Source organism: Maylandia zebra, linkage group LG17, assembly GCF_041146795.1.
Source record: "Maylandia zebra isolate NMK-2024a linkage group LG17, Mzebra_GT3a, whole genome shotgun sequence".
In the NCBI taxonomy this organism is placed as follows: Eukaryota; Metazoa; Chordata; class Actinopteri; order Cichliformes; family Cichlidae; genus Maylandia; species Maylandia zebra.
Window position 1 is genome coordinate 14,348,508 of NC_135183.1, and position 16,413 is coordinate 14,364,920.

General features: G+C 39.0%; 1 protein-coding gene across 1 annotated transcript; it reads right to left on the minus strand.

Moving 5' to 3' along the window:
• Positions 1 to 707: 707 nt before the first annotated feature.
• tspan1 (tetraspanin 1) lies at positions 708 to 15,431 on the minus strand. The gene is made up of 8 exons (XM_004569368.2): positions 15,350 to 15,431; positions 15,145 to 15,207; positions 9,278 to 9,484; positions 8,141 to 8,215; positions 3,737 to 3,835; positions 2,261 to 2,404; positions 1,012 to 1,095; positions 708 to 927 (listed from the first exon to the last, which is right to left on the minus strand). Exons 2-8 carry the CDS (start codon positions 15,199 to 15,201, stop codon positions 868 to 870), a joined length of 726 nt encoding a protein of 241 aa, XP_004569425.2. The 5' UTR covers positions 15,202 to 15,207; positions 15,350 to 15,431; the 3' UTR covers positions 708 to 867.
• Positions 15,432 to 16,413: the final 982 nt, after the last annotated feature.

Here is a 16,413-nt window from a genome sequence, read left to right on the forward strand (position 1 = left end):
CTTGAATTTAGAAGCAGGACATTAATGATCATCTTTGTCCTTAAGACATTCCTGTAGTTTAAATAATTGGTGCGTGTTATGTGGTTTCATGAACAATTCAAGCTGCATATGTCATCCACATTCTTGTGTTGTGGCATTGTTATGCAAGGCCTTCTAATTATACTCCATAGAGGAATCATATATAATGCAAATGGTATTGGTCCTATCTAAAAATCCTTTTTAAAAAAAACATTTATTGTAAATTCCAGTACTTTAGATTTTCATTTTCATCGTCAATATGATGTCATGTCCGCCATTTACGTTTCTTTCACATCACATTTAGCATATGTCACCTGAAGCAATTTGTTTCCACAGCAGACTTTTGTTCAACTCTCCACTAAATATGGGTAAATATGGGTAAAGGTTTTTGTTAGTTAAACTAAATCATTTTGTTCTGGGTGCTCGCTGACTGAACCTCTTCAGCTCACAGTTTTTCGTTTGCTTCTACCTTTAGGTCCTTATACTGAGTTGACTTTCTGACTTTTGTTGCAGATCTGAAACTGTGGCCACTAAATGTGGATATTAAAAAAAAAGCAAAACCCAAAAGGTGTTGAAAAAAATAACCCAACACTGAAACATATTCAACAAATGTTTGAAATATTTTATTTTATACATACATTCTTTTTGAAAAGGCAACATTGAAAACCAAGGATGATATTGGTAAAAGTGTACTACTTCTAACAGAAACTTATATATGATGTTTTTTTTACATAATAAATATGACTTTATAGCTAATTATTGCATAAAAAGAATAAGAGTGATGTTAATATAGATTTGATTTTTAATTAAATTATCTGTCACTCCCAAAATGTTCTCTGTGAAGACCTCTCAGCTATCTTCGTTATCCAGGTGGCAGTACAAATTAATGGATACCAATATGGCAGCAATCTGGAGAAACAAAAGTGTAAGAGTCCAAACAGAATGACATAAACAGGTTTTGAATGCATCCTTAAGCTTTGCATGAGTTTTTACCTCCAGTAATCCAATTCCTGCAGCAGTGCCTCCCATGGTGCTAGCGTTCTCTTTGATGATCATCAGGATCTGCTGAAAACAGCCCTAATAGGAAATGGGCTCTGGTTAATTCCTAATGCATCATCATAACACGCATGGCTGACACTCATGCAGACACTAATGCAAAAATAACAATCGCAAAACTGCAAAATAATGGTTGGCTCAAAATCCACTACATTTCTAGGCCAGAATCAAGATGCTTGGGGCAGTCAACACTTGGTCCAGAATCAAATATTTTAACTGTTGCTACCGTCATAGAATTTAGACATACATGGTCCCCCACTGTTAAAATCTTAGTGACGTTTTGGTGTTTTTCATTTGTTTGCATAGCTCTGAGGTTATGCAAAAAGAATGACTGTGGAATTTCAATCCATGCAGGAGCTACAATGAGACTTCAGTTGAAGATAAGTTAACCTGAAAAAATGTTAAAGCTTAAAAACGTATGGCAAAAAACAAAAAAATAGCTGCAGTAGACAGTTTCCATTGTTTTTACTGGACATTGTTGTCATTGGGCAGGATGTTCCACACATTTTCACACCACTACATGTGTCAGTAATGAACTACAATGTGGGTGGCATGGTTTCAATACCAGGAATATAAACTTTATTTATGCTTAGCACCATTTATGTCTATGTAAAAATATTTAATATTACAGCATTAAAAAGGTCTTTTACAGGTTTTGGTCTCTATAGTAAGTTCTTATCTAACAACCATACTTAAATTGCACTTTTCTTCTAGAATTAAACCCTCGAAATGCAGTTTAATAATACAAGTCTCATACTCCCAATCACTCACACATTCATACAGTGCTTTATTCTATGCCATACCATCTTGTCTAGCACACATACTCTAATATAAAGCCATCAGAATCTCGGCCGAGGATATTTCAACATGTGAACCGGAGGAACTGACAATCAAACTACCAACTTTCAAATTAGTAGGAAACCTGCTTTACTTCCAGGCCCACAGTCCCCAGACAACTTCATAGCATGACAGAATATTTGTTTTCACTTCTTTTGATTCTATTTTGATTCTAATTAGTGGTCACTAACAGCTACATATGTAGCTGGCAGTTGTCTGCTACATATCAGTGAACTGGACCTGGAATGCCACAGAGCATGGCAAACAGTATTCCTGCTAAACACTAGCTTGTTTGAATTGTCATTGTTTTCATGCCAGAGCTGCACAATGTATAATATGGTAATTTCACCTGCACATTGCTGTACTCTGCCTGGGCTGGGGTGCAAGTGTTGTTGTTGGTCCTGCAACAGATGGAAGGCAGGCTGCCTCCAGTTGCATTTTGGAAGTTAGAGCCCATGAAATCAGTGTAGTTGGAGAAACCACAGCAATGTAGCTGAAAGAAGGATGACATTCTTGTGTTATTCATGCCGCAGGAAAATATGTGAAGAGGGTTATCTACATAATGGTCCTTTCTTAAAGGCACTGTCTTGTCTTGATGTTAGTGGTTTCTATCTCCTCTTTCAGACATATATTCCAGCAGGGTGTAGGTGTTACTTGCCTAAATCTCATTCTTCTCTTTCAGCTAACTCTTCTGGACTTGCCTTAGTCTCTGCAGGTATTTGGTGGTTGCAACTTTCCTGGCAGCCGCTTCATGATTCCCACATCCCTGTGAGATTGCCCTGTAATTCTCGCTATTCTTAGTGTCTGCAATGTTCCCTTTTGGTTTTGCAATCCCCTCAGTTCTGACTACCATCACTCTCTTTGTTTGTTCCCTCTCCAGTTCGAATAGCATTCCACTGTCACTGGTGTAGATCTTGGTGGGATGGATAAGTGAATCGATGTCCTGTTTACTCCTGGCATACAGCTTGATATCATCCATGTAGAGGAGGTGGCTAACGATTGCTCTATTCTGTAAGCAGTGTGTGTAATCAGTCTTGTCAATCACCTGGGATTAAAGAGTTCAGGCCTACAAAGAACAGTGGGGGGAGAGCATCTTGAACAACTGCTCTGTTTACCAGTAGCTGATGTTTTGCCCCTCTGATCCCCAAGGATCTGTGAACATTGGGGATCAGCACTGTCCAGCCTTCAATTATCCATTCCAGCTACGTGTTGTCCATTATCAACCGGTTCATTTCTGCTGCCAGGTGCTCATGGAGTGCAGTTAGTTCTTCAGCAAGCAGATGTGAATCATGTTGGGGCCTGGTACTGTCCAACTGGTGCTGTTCATGCTTGACACTCTTTGTTGGATGTTTGTAATGGTTACTAGATCCTGTTCAGGCAGCAGAAATCCAGACTCATCCGACAAGACAATGTGTTTGCAATTGTCTGTTATTTGAGTTAGTGTTGCTTTCCTACCAGCTGAAAGCATCCCAGCCAACCTTGTCTGACTTCCAACATTCAAGGAATTTCACTCCCTGGATATTTTCTCTTTTGAAGATCATTGTCTGTAGGATGACTATGTTCTAAAATACAGGTAGATCAGCGATTTCTGAAATACTCAGACCAGCCTGTCTAGCATCAGCACCTATGCCATGTTCAAGTCCCTTAAACCACTTTTGTACATGACTAAATGCATTTGTTTCTGTCATGTGATTGGCAGAACAGATATATATGTTAATATGCAGTTAAGCAGGTATACATAAATCAATGGTGAATGTATATACAGTTTATATATATAAAGTTCTAAACACATATAACAAGAATAGGAAAACACAATATCCTGTACCTGTGTCATGGTGCTGTTCCAGAGCTTAGTGACAGCAGGATCATTACCATATTGATTCTGTAGAGCAGGAGTCGCCCACGCTCTCAAGATCCCCTCAGCCTGTGGAAAAAACTGATTTACTGACATCATATATAAACAAATATATCCTCACTGGACACATCTAGTCTGAATTTTATATTTTGTTTCTAAAGTCACTGGGTCAAAATTACCCAGTGACAATCCTTTCTATCTATACTCGCTAGGTTGTTATGTTTAGTTTTAGTGTCTTGTGATGTCTAGGTAAACTGTGTCAGATGTGTCCTCACTTCCCACATTATCCCTCTTGTATTTAGTGTCTGTGTCTTCCTTTGCTCCGTGTCGCGATCCATGGCTGTGTGTTTACTTGTGTGCCTCTCCGTGTATGATAATAAAAAAAAAAAAGAGAATGCTTGGATACTGCTAGTATAATGGACAGAGTTTTTTGGGGGGCTTCCAAACATCGCCAAATATGTTTCCAAACCAACTTCTGTCCAAGCCAAAGATTAGAAAATATGATGAAGCACATCTTGCCGTTGGCTTCACCTACGTGGCTTCACCACCTATGTGTCGCCTTCTGTTCCTAAAAAAAGCAACAGAGCACTCGGTGGTCTCACAAACTCAGGTGGGATACTGTCTGTCCAATCCAAAGTAAAGTCCGGGTTCTGTCTGAGGTTGATGTCTAAAAATGATCAGTGCATTGCTGGAAGATGCAATAAGACGGTAGTTGGGAGCACTGTGCCACTGGATACGTCCATACGTGCCAGCAAGAAGTAGCTTTCCAGAAGTGGTCCTTGATTCTTGGAAAACTCTGACTCTTCTAACCCTTCTGAGAATTCTGTTCACTGCTCTGTGTGAACTCTTGTGGGGAACACCTGACCATGGCTGGTCTATGGTGAAATTACCCTTTCTAATGCGCTCAATACTGTTTAGTAACATGGACATGTATGTTTTGGTTTATTGCATGTGTGGGTTAGAATGGATGTTACCAATATCTAATCAGAATTTCATGTTAATGGCACATTTAGAAATATATTTACTTAGAAAATTGGTGGCATGTTCAATACTTTTTAAAAAAATCTGTTGTACATGTATCAGTACAACATACATTTATATTCCTCTTGTTTTTTGGGGTTTTTTGTTTGTTTTTTTAAGGCATTTGGTTTTTAAACATTTTCTAAGTAAGGATAAGAATTAAGAATTAAAGTGGCGCAACTGTTGTGTCACTAAACATCACAGCACATCTATTTCACAGCACATCTATTTCATGTACTCATAACTCATATCATATCAGCCCTGTAATATATCTCCACTTTGGTCACTTTGTACAAACAGAACCATGACAACGACCACTGACAGCTTCTCATAATACATGCTGGAAATCTCAGTTACTCTGACTACCTGAAGGTTATTGACTTCCTGGTTAGATGAGCAGCAGAGACCCAGAAACCAAAAGGCAGATTTATGCTGCAGATAAGTAATACATGATAGATCAGGTCTTTATTTATATCCTCCTTTATTTGTACCCTCCTCTGTCTTTTACATATTTACACAGGCAGCTATATATATGCATATTAGATGTATATTGTCCATTTTCATTATTCCACTGGTATACTGTTTATTGTGTCTTATGAAAAGCAGGAGATGGAAAGCTGGTCTCACACATTAATATCCACGATGGAACTTACCATGTCTGCAATGAACAAATGATGCTAAAGATAACAAAGAGCACATTAAATTGTTTTAATGAAAACAAAGCTGAGTTATATCTTACATTTAATGGGGGTTCAGGCAATAGCTTGGACCCACTCCTCACTTTCTCTAGACAAGCATGCTCTCTGTTGTCAAAACGTGTCTCACCAGTTGCCGTTTACATGGTTGGCTTTGGTTTGCTCAGCTTTTGGAAATGAGAGTGGAGAGATTGAATTTAACAAACTCAGAGAATGACAGCAGGAGAGCAGCTCAATGTTCAGTCTCCAAGGACAACCACCAACACACTTGCCTATAGCTTCTTTGTTTGATAGGTGGCACACTCAGGATTGAACAGGAACATAATATATTACATTCCACCCAGAGAAAGAAGTTAAATGCAAACCTGGACACTGCAAAAAATAATCTTTAACAGAACATCAGGGCAACTGCATAAAAGATTTAAATCGCTCAACATATATATACATATATATATGTATATATGTCAATTTAGTTCAAAAACTGCTGATTCAAAAGCCTCAGTTTTAAAGTATTTGCACACACATACATCAATGAACGAGAAGGTCGCTTCCCTTTGCCTTTTGGGTCAGAGAATGGGTTCTGTCATTTGTGCTTATGCACAGAATGGCAGTTCAGAATACCGAACCTTCTCCTACTGGGAGACTTTAACACTGTGGGCAACAACAGTGAGACCTAGAGGGGTGTAACTGGTCGGAACAGCGGGTTACCCTGTGGGACTTCAGAAGTAGCTCATGGGTACAGGCAAGCCAAACAGAATGTGGCTCAGCAGTAGCTGAAGCCAAAAAATCTGGTGTGCAGAGGGTGTTCCTGACCTCAACTGAGGATATAGTCAACCAGTGGAAGGAATACTTTGAGGATCTCCTTAATCTCACTGACACATCTTCTGTAGAGGAAGCAGAGTCTGGGGACGAGATCACTGAGGTAGTTTATCCTTTATTGGCCAAGATTTGTACAGGTCCAATGGATTATTTTGTTATTTTGGGTGCAAAATGAAAAAATAATTAACATCTTTTAGGAACCATTTGAATTTTCTCTCTAGCCCAAAATGGTTGAGGAATATGAAAATGTGAAGCGCATGTGAAATAATCTAATCAGACCTGATTTTTTTTACATCCATGTTCAGACAGTACTACCTTGTGGATGTCTTCTGCTACCATGATAACACAATATCCCTGTAAAGCTCACTTTTTCTTCTTTCCAAAGCATTTTGTCTCTAGCACAAATGGTAACAGAGTTATTGACATTTAAAAACTCCTTGTAAAATGGGCCTGCTGGTGGGCAAATGGTAAATTATAATGGCCAACAATAAGTCTGTTTGGTTTCCACCGCAGATGCCCTTTGTCACCAATTCTAAAGGTTAGCCAGGTGGCACACCATTTGTCATCATCACTATACATGAGATTGTTGTTTTCACTGGATTATCATACAAATGATATGGGGCAGCTCTGTCTCAGGAGGTACAATAGGTCATCAACTAATTGGAGCATAGTGGATGGATCAGTCTGTATGTTGAAGTATCCTTGGGCAAAATAATGCGTTGCCCTCTGAGTTACAACCACATTCATTGGAGTCAGTGTGTGTGAGTATGAGAGTATGAGAATGTTATGTCATAGAGTAGTAAATGCTGTATGAATGTGTATGTGACTGAGTAAATTAGTAGAGAAGAATCAGTAGAAATTTAGAGTAAGTTAAAGAAATAAATGCAGCAGCCACTTGGCAAATAATAATGAGCCAGTCAAACTGTACAGTGGAACCCCGACTTACGAAACTAATTCGTTCCAGAGGGTAAGTCAAAATGTTCGTAAGTCGAAGCACCTTTTTCCATCGCCTTTTCCCAAAACCAAAAACGTCCTCCAGTTTTTGGTTTTGGGAAATATTTTAGCAGTTATAATCTACAGGACTTTCTTTTGCTTGTTTTGTTTGTTTTTGCTTGTTTTTGTCCTTTTTTGTGATACTTTTTGCAGTGTGTACCTGCAGCTTAAACTGGTTTATCAATAGCAGAAGTTCAAACAAATTAAATGAAATTTTCAAGCACTGCAGAGTTCCCTCTGCTCTATTCCCCATTTCCCAGCTGCAGAAAGCCAAGTATTAGATTACCATTCTTGCCTCTGGAATTTCAGGAACAACCGATTTTCTCTTAGGACCCCAGTCTTCACTAACCTCCCTTTTCACAGCGCCTTTGAATTCCTTTTAATTTTTACTTGGTGTGGCACTAAATGAAAATGGAGTATGCATGTATGCAGGTGTGTGTGTGTGAGTGTGTGTGTATGTGAGTGAAAGAGAGAGAGAGAGAAGGCAGACAGAGGGGAACACATATCTAAATAGGCTGTTTTGCATATAAAATGCTTTAGGTTTTATATTTCAGAGTAATATATTGTTCAAAGTGAGAGACAGTGCACACAGCCCCAGGCTATCCCAGAGTCATTAAGTAGCAGAAATGTAGTGAGGTGGACATAAAGCCCATAATTCAATAATAGTCCACTGCTAAGATAGAAAATTTATATTGAGATAAAATCCAGACAATAGCACAATGAGGTGAAAGGGTGGGAGAAAAATCAGAACTAGATGAGAAAAATAAAAAAAGACAAAAGGAAAAGGAAAAGGAATGAGAGTAATGGACAAAGAGAAAAAGGATGGATGCAGGAAATGAAAACTTACAAACGAGGTGTAGGTCAAAGCTACGACTCCAGTAGCCACTTCAGAAATGAATATGATGAGCATGATGGAGGCAAACTGCAGGGAGAGAAGAAGAGGGGAATGTGTCAAGGTTTTTCAAATATACTGATTAAAAAAAAGCTTATCTATAGTCGCATTGTTGTAAAATCAATGGACAGTGAGTACACGGGTCTATGCTGAAAGGACAGAGCTGATGATCCATCTTCATTTATTATGTTTAGTTCATTACAGCAGTTTCTCAGGTAGGCCAAATATCTGCTGCTAACTGTGATGCCAGTTGTAGAATATACTCCTCTGCTGTCATTCAACTCACCAGGAGCTGTAGACATGATGGGGGCGCTGCAGGGGCAAAATGTGCTGCCTGTGCTCCTCATTACTCACTGCAGTGGGCTAAGAGGTAGTTAACGTCTTCGCTAATGAGTGTAATAATGTACAATGTGTTGTACAAGGGTTGGTGGTGTTGCTGATATGGATGAGGAAGGAGGGTGGCTGATGAACCCAGTGTAAAAGCAAGGATGGGTGGGATACCAAAAAAAATGTGGGCCACTTCATGAAACCACACAGTATCATTTTTAGTGTTTTTGATCTTAATATCAGTGTCCTCATTTAAAAGCAGTGAAGCAATACATATATGGATTATTAATCCATGATTGCTGTTTTATTCCATCTAATGAACTGAAGTTTAACATTTAGTCTTATTTCTTTAGTTGCTCAAACTTTCCATTGAGATGTGATTGAGATATGATTCCACTGAAATAATATTTAAGCAATTACAGGTGACAAACTTTTATTGACTCTGAAGACAGACTGAAACCACTACCTGAAACTGTGCATGATATCAGTGACTGACGTGACAGGGTAGTAAAAATATTAGAAGATTGTCTAGGCCTCCGGAGCCTGGAAAATCTGTTAGTGACTCATTATCAGCTTCAAAATTCTGCACACCAAGTGAGTTTCTCCATCTGAATGCACACAGAGAGTGACTCTGCGTGCACCCTATGGTTTTCCTTCCAGTATTTGTTCTTTTCCTATTTGTTACTGTTTGCTACACACTTATTTGTTACGCCAGTGTTCAGGTACTTTATTAGCCATCGTCTAAAGCAGGAGTTGTCCACTTACTGTAAGGAGTAGACACTTGCTCTTCTTATGGGCTGCATAACAGCCCAAGATTCCCAGCAGCACCAGCGCAGCCCCGATGACAATGCAAAAGAAGCCAACATTGACCACCTGGGTACTTTGTTTGGAGAAAGGTCTCAAGATCTGTAGCAAGGAAGCCCCATCACTGCTCACCCAGATCCCCAATGCCAGCAGAGTGAGGCCACCCATCTGTAGGAGAAACAAGATCCATATACTGTACACTTAAGAAAAAATTGTGTTCATTGCAAATTTCTGTTAAGTATGTGCAAGTAATTCCCATTTGACAAAATAAGTAAATTAAATTGTTTAATTGAAAATGGGATGATCTGTTCAGTTCACTTTTTTATTTCTTTATTGACTTCTGCATTTACTTTGCCATGCGTCAAGAGCAGTGCATCAATTTTAACATAGTATGTCCGTTTCTGTTTCCCTCACTCTCACTGTTATTTTCAATGTATTCTACTAGTACAGAATCATTTAAATTGTATTATTGGATACATTAATTGGTTACATTGTTTTTTTTAACAGAGCTGACAAATCAACAAGTTATAATCTCAGACAGACAGCCTCACGCTGATCTTGTTATATCAGATTACTGCTTTCCCCAGGGTGACTGTAGCTTAAGCTATGCATTGTAATGTTAACTGTAAAGTAGTATTTACAGGTAAAAAGAAATTATGAAATAACTACTACAATGACACTTACTTGTAGCATTCCTTATGTTTCCTGCATTTTTTATGTTTGAAAAGACAAATAGGGTCATCATCATTATTATGCACTAATTTGCATATATTTCTAATACACAGAGTGTAGTCAAATAAGTACCCAAATGTGTATCTTGGATATTTCTTTGCACTAATGAGAAAAATGGCTATGTAGCCTAATAGAAGGAAACCAGCTTAAAATATAAAAAAAAAACTGCTTGGTTCATGAAGTCTTCAACCTGTAGTGTCTCACACTGGTCCACAATCAAGTAAGCCTCCCTATGGATATAGCCATTGCCGTTACTTAAGAAACCACATTACAAAACATTACATGCTGCACCAATTAGATTGATGCATGAGCATTACAGACAACAGATAAATTCTTTCAACCACAATTTCCGACTATTTAATGATGTGTTATGAATCCAAACAGAGGTGTCACCAGACAGTGTAGTAGTCTTTGTGTCTAGATTTCATGCCAGCAGCCCCTGAGGGTAAAAATAAAAGTTCTTTTCCTCTTTCCATCTTATAAAAATCCCAATTAACTTCAATGTCTGCAGCAGGCTGCTCTATATGTTTTATCAGTCTCTTGTGGCAGGCACCATCTTCTTTGCTGTAGCGTGCTGGGTTGCAGGCATCAAAGCAAAGGACACAAACAGACTGAACAAACTCATCAAGAAGGCAGAGTCTGTTGTTGCCATGAAGCTCGCCACCCTGGAGGAGGTGATCAGTGACAGAATGCTGGCAAGACCGCAGGCAATGATGCAGCCCCCCCCCTCCCCCCCCCCCATAACACACTGGACAATCTGAAGAGCAGTTTCAGGAACAGGTTCCTTCAACCTCGCTGTTGAGGGAACGTTACAGTAGGTCTTTCCTTCCCGCTGCTATTATTTATATGTATATTTATGTTTATACCTATCTCTATTTATGTATTTATCTTAATATTTATTATTCTTAACATTTCTTAATATTTATTCTATCAATATTTCTGTTTCTACACTCATTTTATATGAGTGCTTGATGTTTGGTGTATATTTGCTGCTATGACAACTCAGTTTCCCTCTGGGATTAATATACAGTAGTTTCTCTGACCTGTGTGAAGGCATCTGCAAAATGACAGCATCTTTATGTCACTACCTTTAATTCACACAGGCTCATTGACCAGGAACCGATTCAATAATCATCCAATGCTGTTTGAGAAAGCCAGCCTTCAGGTTTCTGGAGGAAGGCTCCAGGATTACCGCTTTGCCCGTAACAAAGAGAGAATGTTACTATCCTCCATTAATTTTATGGACTGCAGTGTAATTTTTCCATCTCCAGCTTTACAAAAACTGGACACTACGTATGTGTCCAGTATCCCCATGGGCATTCACCGAATAGCTTAGTAGTTAACAGCACTGTTTCACAGAAACTGTTATCTCCAGGTGCTTTACAACACAACATCAAAGTGAAGCCCAGTGAATATTAGTCTCTAGGTTTGGTGAGCGAGATAAATATGGATAACAATTGAAAAAAGGTCAATATGATAAGGGCTAAATGTGATGTTGTCTTGCTGCTGTATTAATCATGTAAAAATATTTAATACATTTTCATTAACATGACAAAGAGTTATGGCAAATTTAAAATTGGATCACATTTTATATCATGTCTTGCTGTCATAAGTCAGTAGTCAATTCAATTGCTGATTTCACTGCTGCGTGATACTTTCTGGTGAATTTCTGTTCACCAGATAGCTGTTGTACTTTGATTCTACTTGCATTTGCTAACAAACTACTGTAATGCTATCTTTGCAGAACTCTAACTATATGTATGTATGATAAAATGTGCTCTATAAATAAAATGTAATTGCCATGATCTCTCCGGCTCCTCCTTCATGTCTCCATCTTTGACTTTCTCTTCACTTTCTTTTATACCCTTTTAACCTTCTCCCTCCCCTCTGTGTATTTCACCCTCCACTCACCCTACTTTGAAGCCTCATATGAGCAGTCAGGCTCTATCAGACTGGTTTCAGTCATGGGACCCCCTTCTGCTCCACATCAGGAACCAGCACTCCACACTCCAGCACTCTTTCAGACACTGACATGTCCCTTATGGGAAAAATCTCCTGCTTCCTGTCTTTGTCTTTCCTACACATTCTCTTTGTTTTTGACTCTCTCATTTATTCTTGTTTTCACTCTCCACCTCTTACTCTGGGGTGTCTCTTCAGCCTGTTCAGTTCATCATAGCATTGTCGACTAAATGTAATGCAAGAAGCATATTTCCCCTCAAACCCCATTTCTGTCACCATCATGCCCCATCTACAAAAAAGTGAAAAGTGTGCCAGCTATAAATACACTTATCACAGCTGGCACAGTTTTCACCTTTTTTGAGACCTTTGACGGTGTGTTATATGCATTTGGATGTCTTTTTCAGGATCTACATTGCAAAGGGAATGGGAGTAAACCAGGTTTTATGAGACTGAGAATTGGTGCTAGTGGTGGAGAAACAATATCTTTGTCATCTATAGAAACAGAAAGAGTCTTACAGTTAGTGGACTGTGACTGAATAACAGGCTGCAGAATGAGAAACAAAGGCTCCAATAAGGGGAGAGTAAAGCTACAGTGGGAATGAAAAGAGAACCTCAGGGGAATTAGTTCACTTTGAAAAGCTTGGAAAGTGATAGAAGAATAGACAGATAGATTTATCTTTATTAATGGGCTATGTACCACAGCCCTTTAAGGTGGCAGTATTAAAAAGCCATCACTTGACCCAGGAGTTATAATTTTGGATATTGGCCTAATTATAAGGTAAATTATAGAGTAGTTGTAAAACAGCTAACTGGTTTGATCGAACTCATCACATACAAAAAGTGCAATAGTGAAGATCAAAAATGATCTGCTTATGGCCTCTGACAGTGGACTTGTCTCTATGCTTGCCCTGCTAGAGCTCAGTGCAGCTTTCACCACTGTTGACCATAATATTTTATTACAGAGATTACAACATGCCATAGGTAATGAAGTTGCTGCACTGCAGTGTTTTGAATCATATCCATCTATAAACTCCAGTTTTTTTCATGTAAATGGAGAGTTTTCTTCACACACTGAGGTTAACAGGTATCTGTGCTAGGACGCTTAGGCCATATCATTAGAGGATGTAGCATACATTTTCATTGCTATGCAGATGATGCATACCTTTATCTATCAAGAAAGCCAAATGACACACATCAAATACTTAAACTACAGGAATGTCCTAAAGACATAAAGACCTAGATGCTTTAATTTCCTGTTTCAAAATTCAGATAAAACCATGAGGATTCTACTCTTCCCTAAAGTCTTGGTGTATAAAAACATGGTGTACACATGGTGGATGGCATTACCTGGGCTTCCAGTAACACTGTGAGGAATCTTGGAGTCATTTTTAACCAGGATATCTTCTTCAATGCGCACATTAAACAATTATACCATCAGTCAGTACTGATGCAGAGAAGGTTGTTAATACATTTCAGCTCCATTGGTGTTTATAAAATTAACAACGGGTTCACTAGAGGGGCCAAAATGAGATATCCCCACTAGTTCACCAGTTTTCCTTTTAGGGCCGGTGTAACTACTGGTAGCATGAGGTGTTACGTGGAACCTACGGACATTGGGCAGGTAGTCCAACTCCTGGCAATGCAACATATTGATGTGCCATCCTGGAGGCTTGCTGTTTCTCCTAGCACAGCGGTCCCCAACTGTTTTTGCGCCACGGACCGGTTTATGCCCGACAATATTTTCACGGACCGGCCTTTAAGGTGTCGCGGATAAATACAACAAAATAAAACTAGTACCGGTACCGAAAAAAGAAGATTTATTCATAACACACGTGAAAAGACCCAACGATAAAAACGATAACAAAATAACGCTCAAAACCGAAAAAAACCCTGAAAACCATACATTTCACACCTGAGCCTCAACTCTCGCAGCCCGGTACCAAACGACTCACGGACCGGTACCGGTCCGAGGCCCGGGGGTTGGAGACCGCTGTCCTAGCACACTCTCAAGCCACTTACTAGTGTTTTGATCATGAGCAACACATTCACAGATTAGAAGATTCAGTGGAGAAGTACAAATCATATGTTAAGATAATCTTGAACAGTTAAACACTTCGATTATTAAGTGTGAGATTCAGATTTTGTTTGGACTCTACTATAGTAGTTTTGCATGATTAGCATTTTGAAATAACTGGGCTTTTGAGCTGCCCCTCATTTCACTTCTCTGTCCGATGTGACATATTTTAGCTGCTTCCCTGTTCCCTATGAGATTTATCTCTCTTTAACTAGCATTTGATTACCTGGACCTTGTATGCACCTGAACAGCAGGAAGGGGCTTGTGTGCTCATAGCTCTCGCTTTTACTACATTTAATACTTATGCATATGTACTCACACTATTTATTTATCACTGAAGATAAGGAAACACAGTCTTAGTTGCTATCCTTTAATGTTCCTATACGTGCTCACTTATTTAGTTTTCTCCTGCCACTATGAACAACAGGGTTTAGTTCTTGAAAAAACGTCTGCTTTAGATATGTTTTGAAGGGAGCTGCAGTTGCAAAAATATGTTTGAGCGTTCACATTAAAGCAAGATCTTCATGACCAATAAATAACTGTTACATCATTCTCCTGTGCTGTCTTAGATTTCAGACGGACATCACAATCGCCGCACCTTGAGAGCTGCTGCACCAAATTTATCAAGCAGCACTCAGCCGATGATTTCCATTTTGAGGAAAATGGCTCATGCTATATCTCATCTATAGCTCACCTGGGAGAGCAAGAACCCAAGTGAGCCCAGACCCCAAGCAAACTTAGCTTAACATTGGTAAGACTGAGGTGAAGATGTACGTGGCATAATTAATGTACAGCCTTTAAAGTTAATGAGGTAAAAATTGCAACAACCAGGCAAAATCTTTGGTATAGAAAAAGTATTATTTAGACCTTCAGAGTGGTCAGAGATGATTATGTAACATCTCTTTTTGCACTGAATGGGAAAGGGAAATTATTTTCCAGGTTGTTTGTTTGTTTTTTTTACTTTTTTTCTACGAATGTCACTCAGTAAATGAGTGTCTCACAACCATGCCTCAACATCTTCCTAGTCGTGCTGTATGTGTAATCAGAGTGGAAACATACTTACAAAGATAAAGAAGTTGAATAGCACCATCATGAATTTGAGAAACATGAAGGAGCACATTTTAATCTGCAAAAGGAGGAAATTAATTTTAGGGTTTTGTACTTACATTACTGAGGACTCTTATCTAACACACACGCAAATGTTATTGGAAGGTTATGAAAAGGAAAATTAGAGAAAAGATAAAGTTCAAAAGTGGCAGCGATCTTACCTCTTTCTGTAAAACCAAAGTAGAGAAAAATTAAACCAGTTGGCTTTCTGAATTAAATAGTGACTAAAAATGCAGCAGAAACTTAAACACAAATGATCATCTGTCTCTTTAGTTTATCTCTTTCCAGGAACTTCCAGAGATGCAGGTAAAAAGTGCATGTCTGAGATCACAAATCTGAAATTTGTTTCCTCTTGGTGGAGCAAGAGGAGTGCTGGGTGTGTCTTGGAGGATACAGGTGACTGCAGGTGAAGGTGTGGTGCTGCTTAGGTGGCAGCTGTGAACCCTGCAGGGACAGGGACACATTCAAAGCAGTGGATTTTCTTTTTTTCCTTTTGTACATTTTTACATATTCATCACACTTACATATATCATTTACATTTCCTTCATTTGTGGATATGGCTGTCCATGTGGTTTACTAGAGTCCCAAATCCTTAGAAATGTGTTTTTGAACCCTTTCCAGACTGATAGAGGTCATTAACTTGTTTACTCATTTGTTATTGAGGTTGTTTTTTTTTTAGATTGTGGCTTGACGTATGTGTCTGTGGTTTTTCACAGCATTGAAAAATGAATTTGCAATAGACCTTTAAACCTGTGACAAGATTAAAACAACCCACAAATCCTAGGACAACAGATTAAAGTGAAGACCGAAAGGTGCTGTAGGTAGCGCAGTATTCGACTTTGAAAGACAGAACCTTTCAATTCTAGCTCGTCAAAACTTGCAGCTGTGTCACGCTGTGTGAAACTTGTTGATGTTTGAGCTGTTCATATACTTTACCATCCAACTCTGAGGTCCCATTTGTACTCGAGCTGAACACTTTTACCGTTCCCATCTTGGTGTTTGAAATCAGAGCATAATAAGCAAGGTGAATCTGCTGACACACACGCACAGATGCATCAGGCCAGCTTAGGGCTCACTATCTCGCCCCAGGATCCTTCAAGATGACTTGCTCCATCTCCTCAGCCACATCCATCATTTTTGAGTCCATCTGTATAAGCAAGACCTGCCCTGTAAAATAAGTTTTCTCAACCTCAACATATGTTGCATACATCATCCTACATTACTA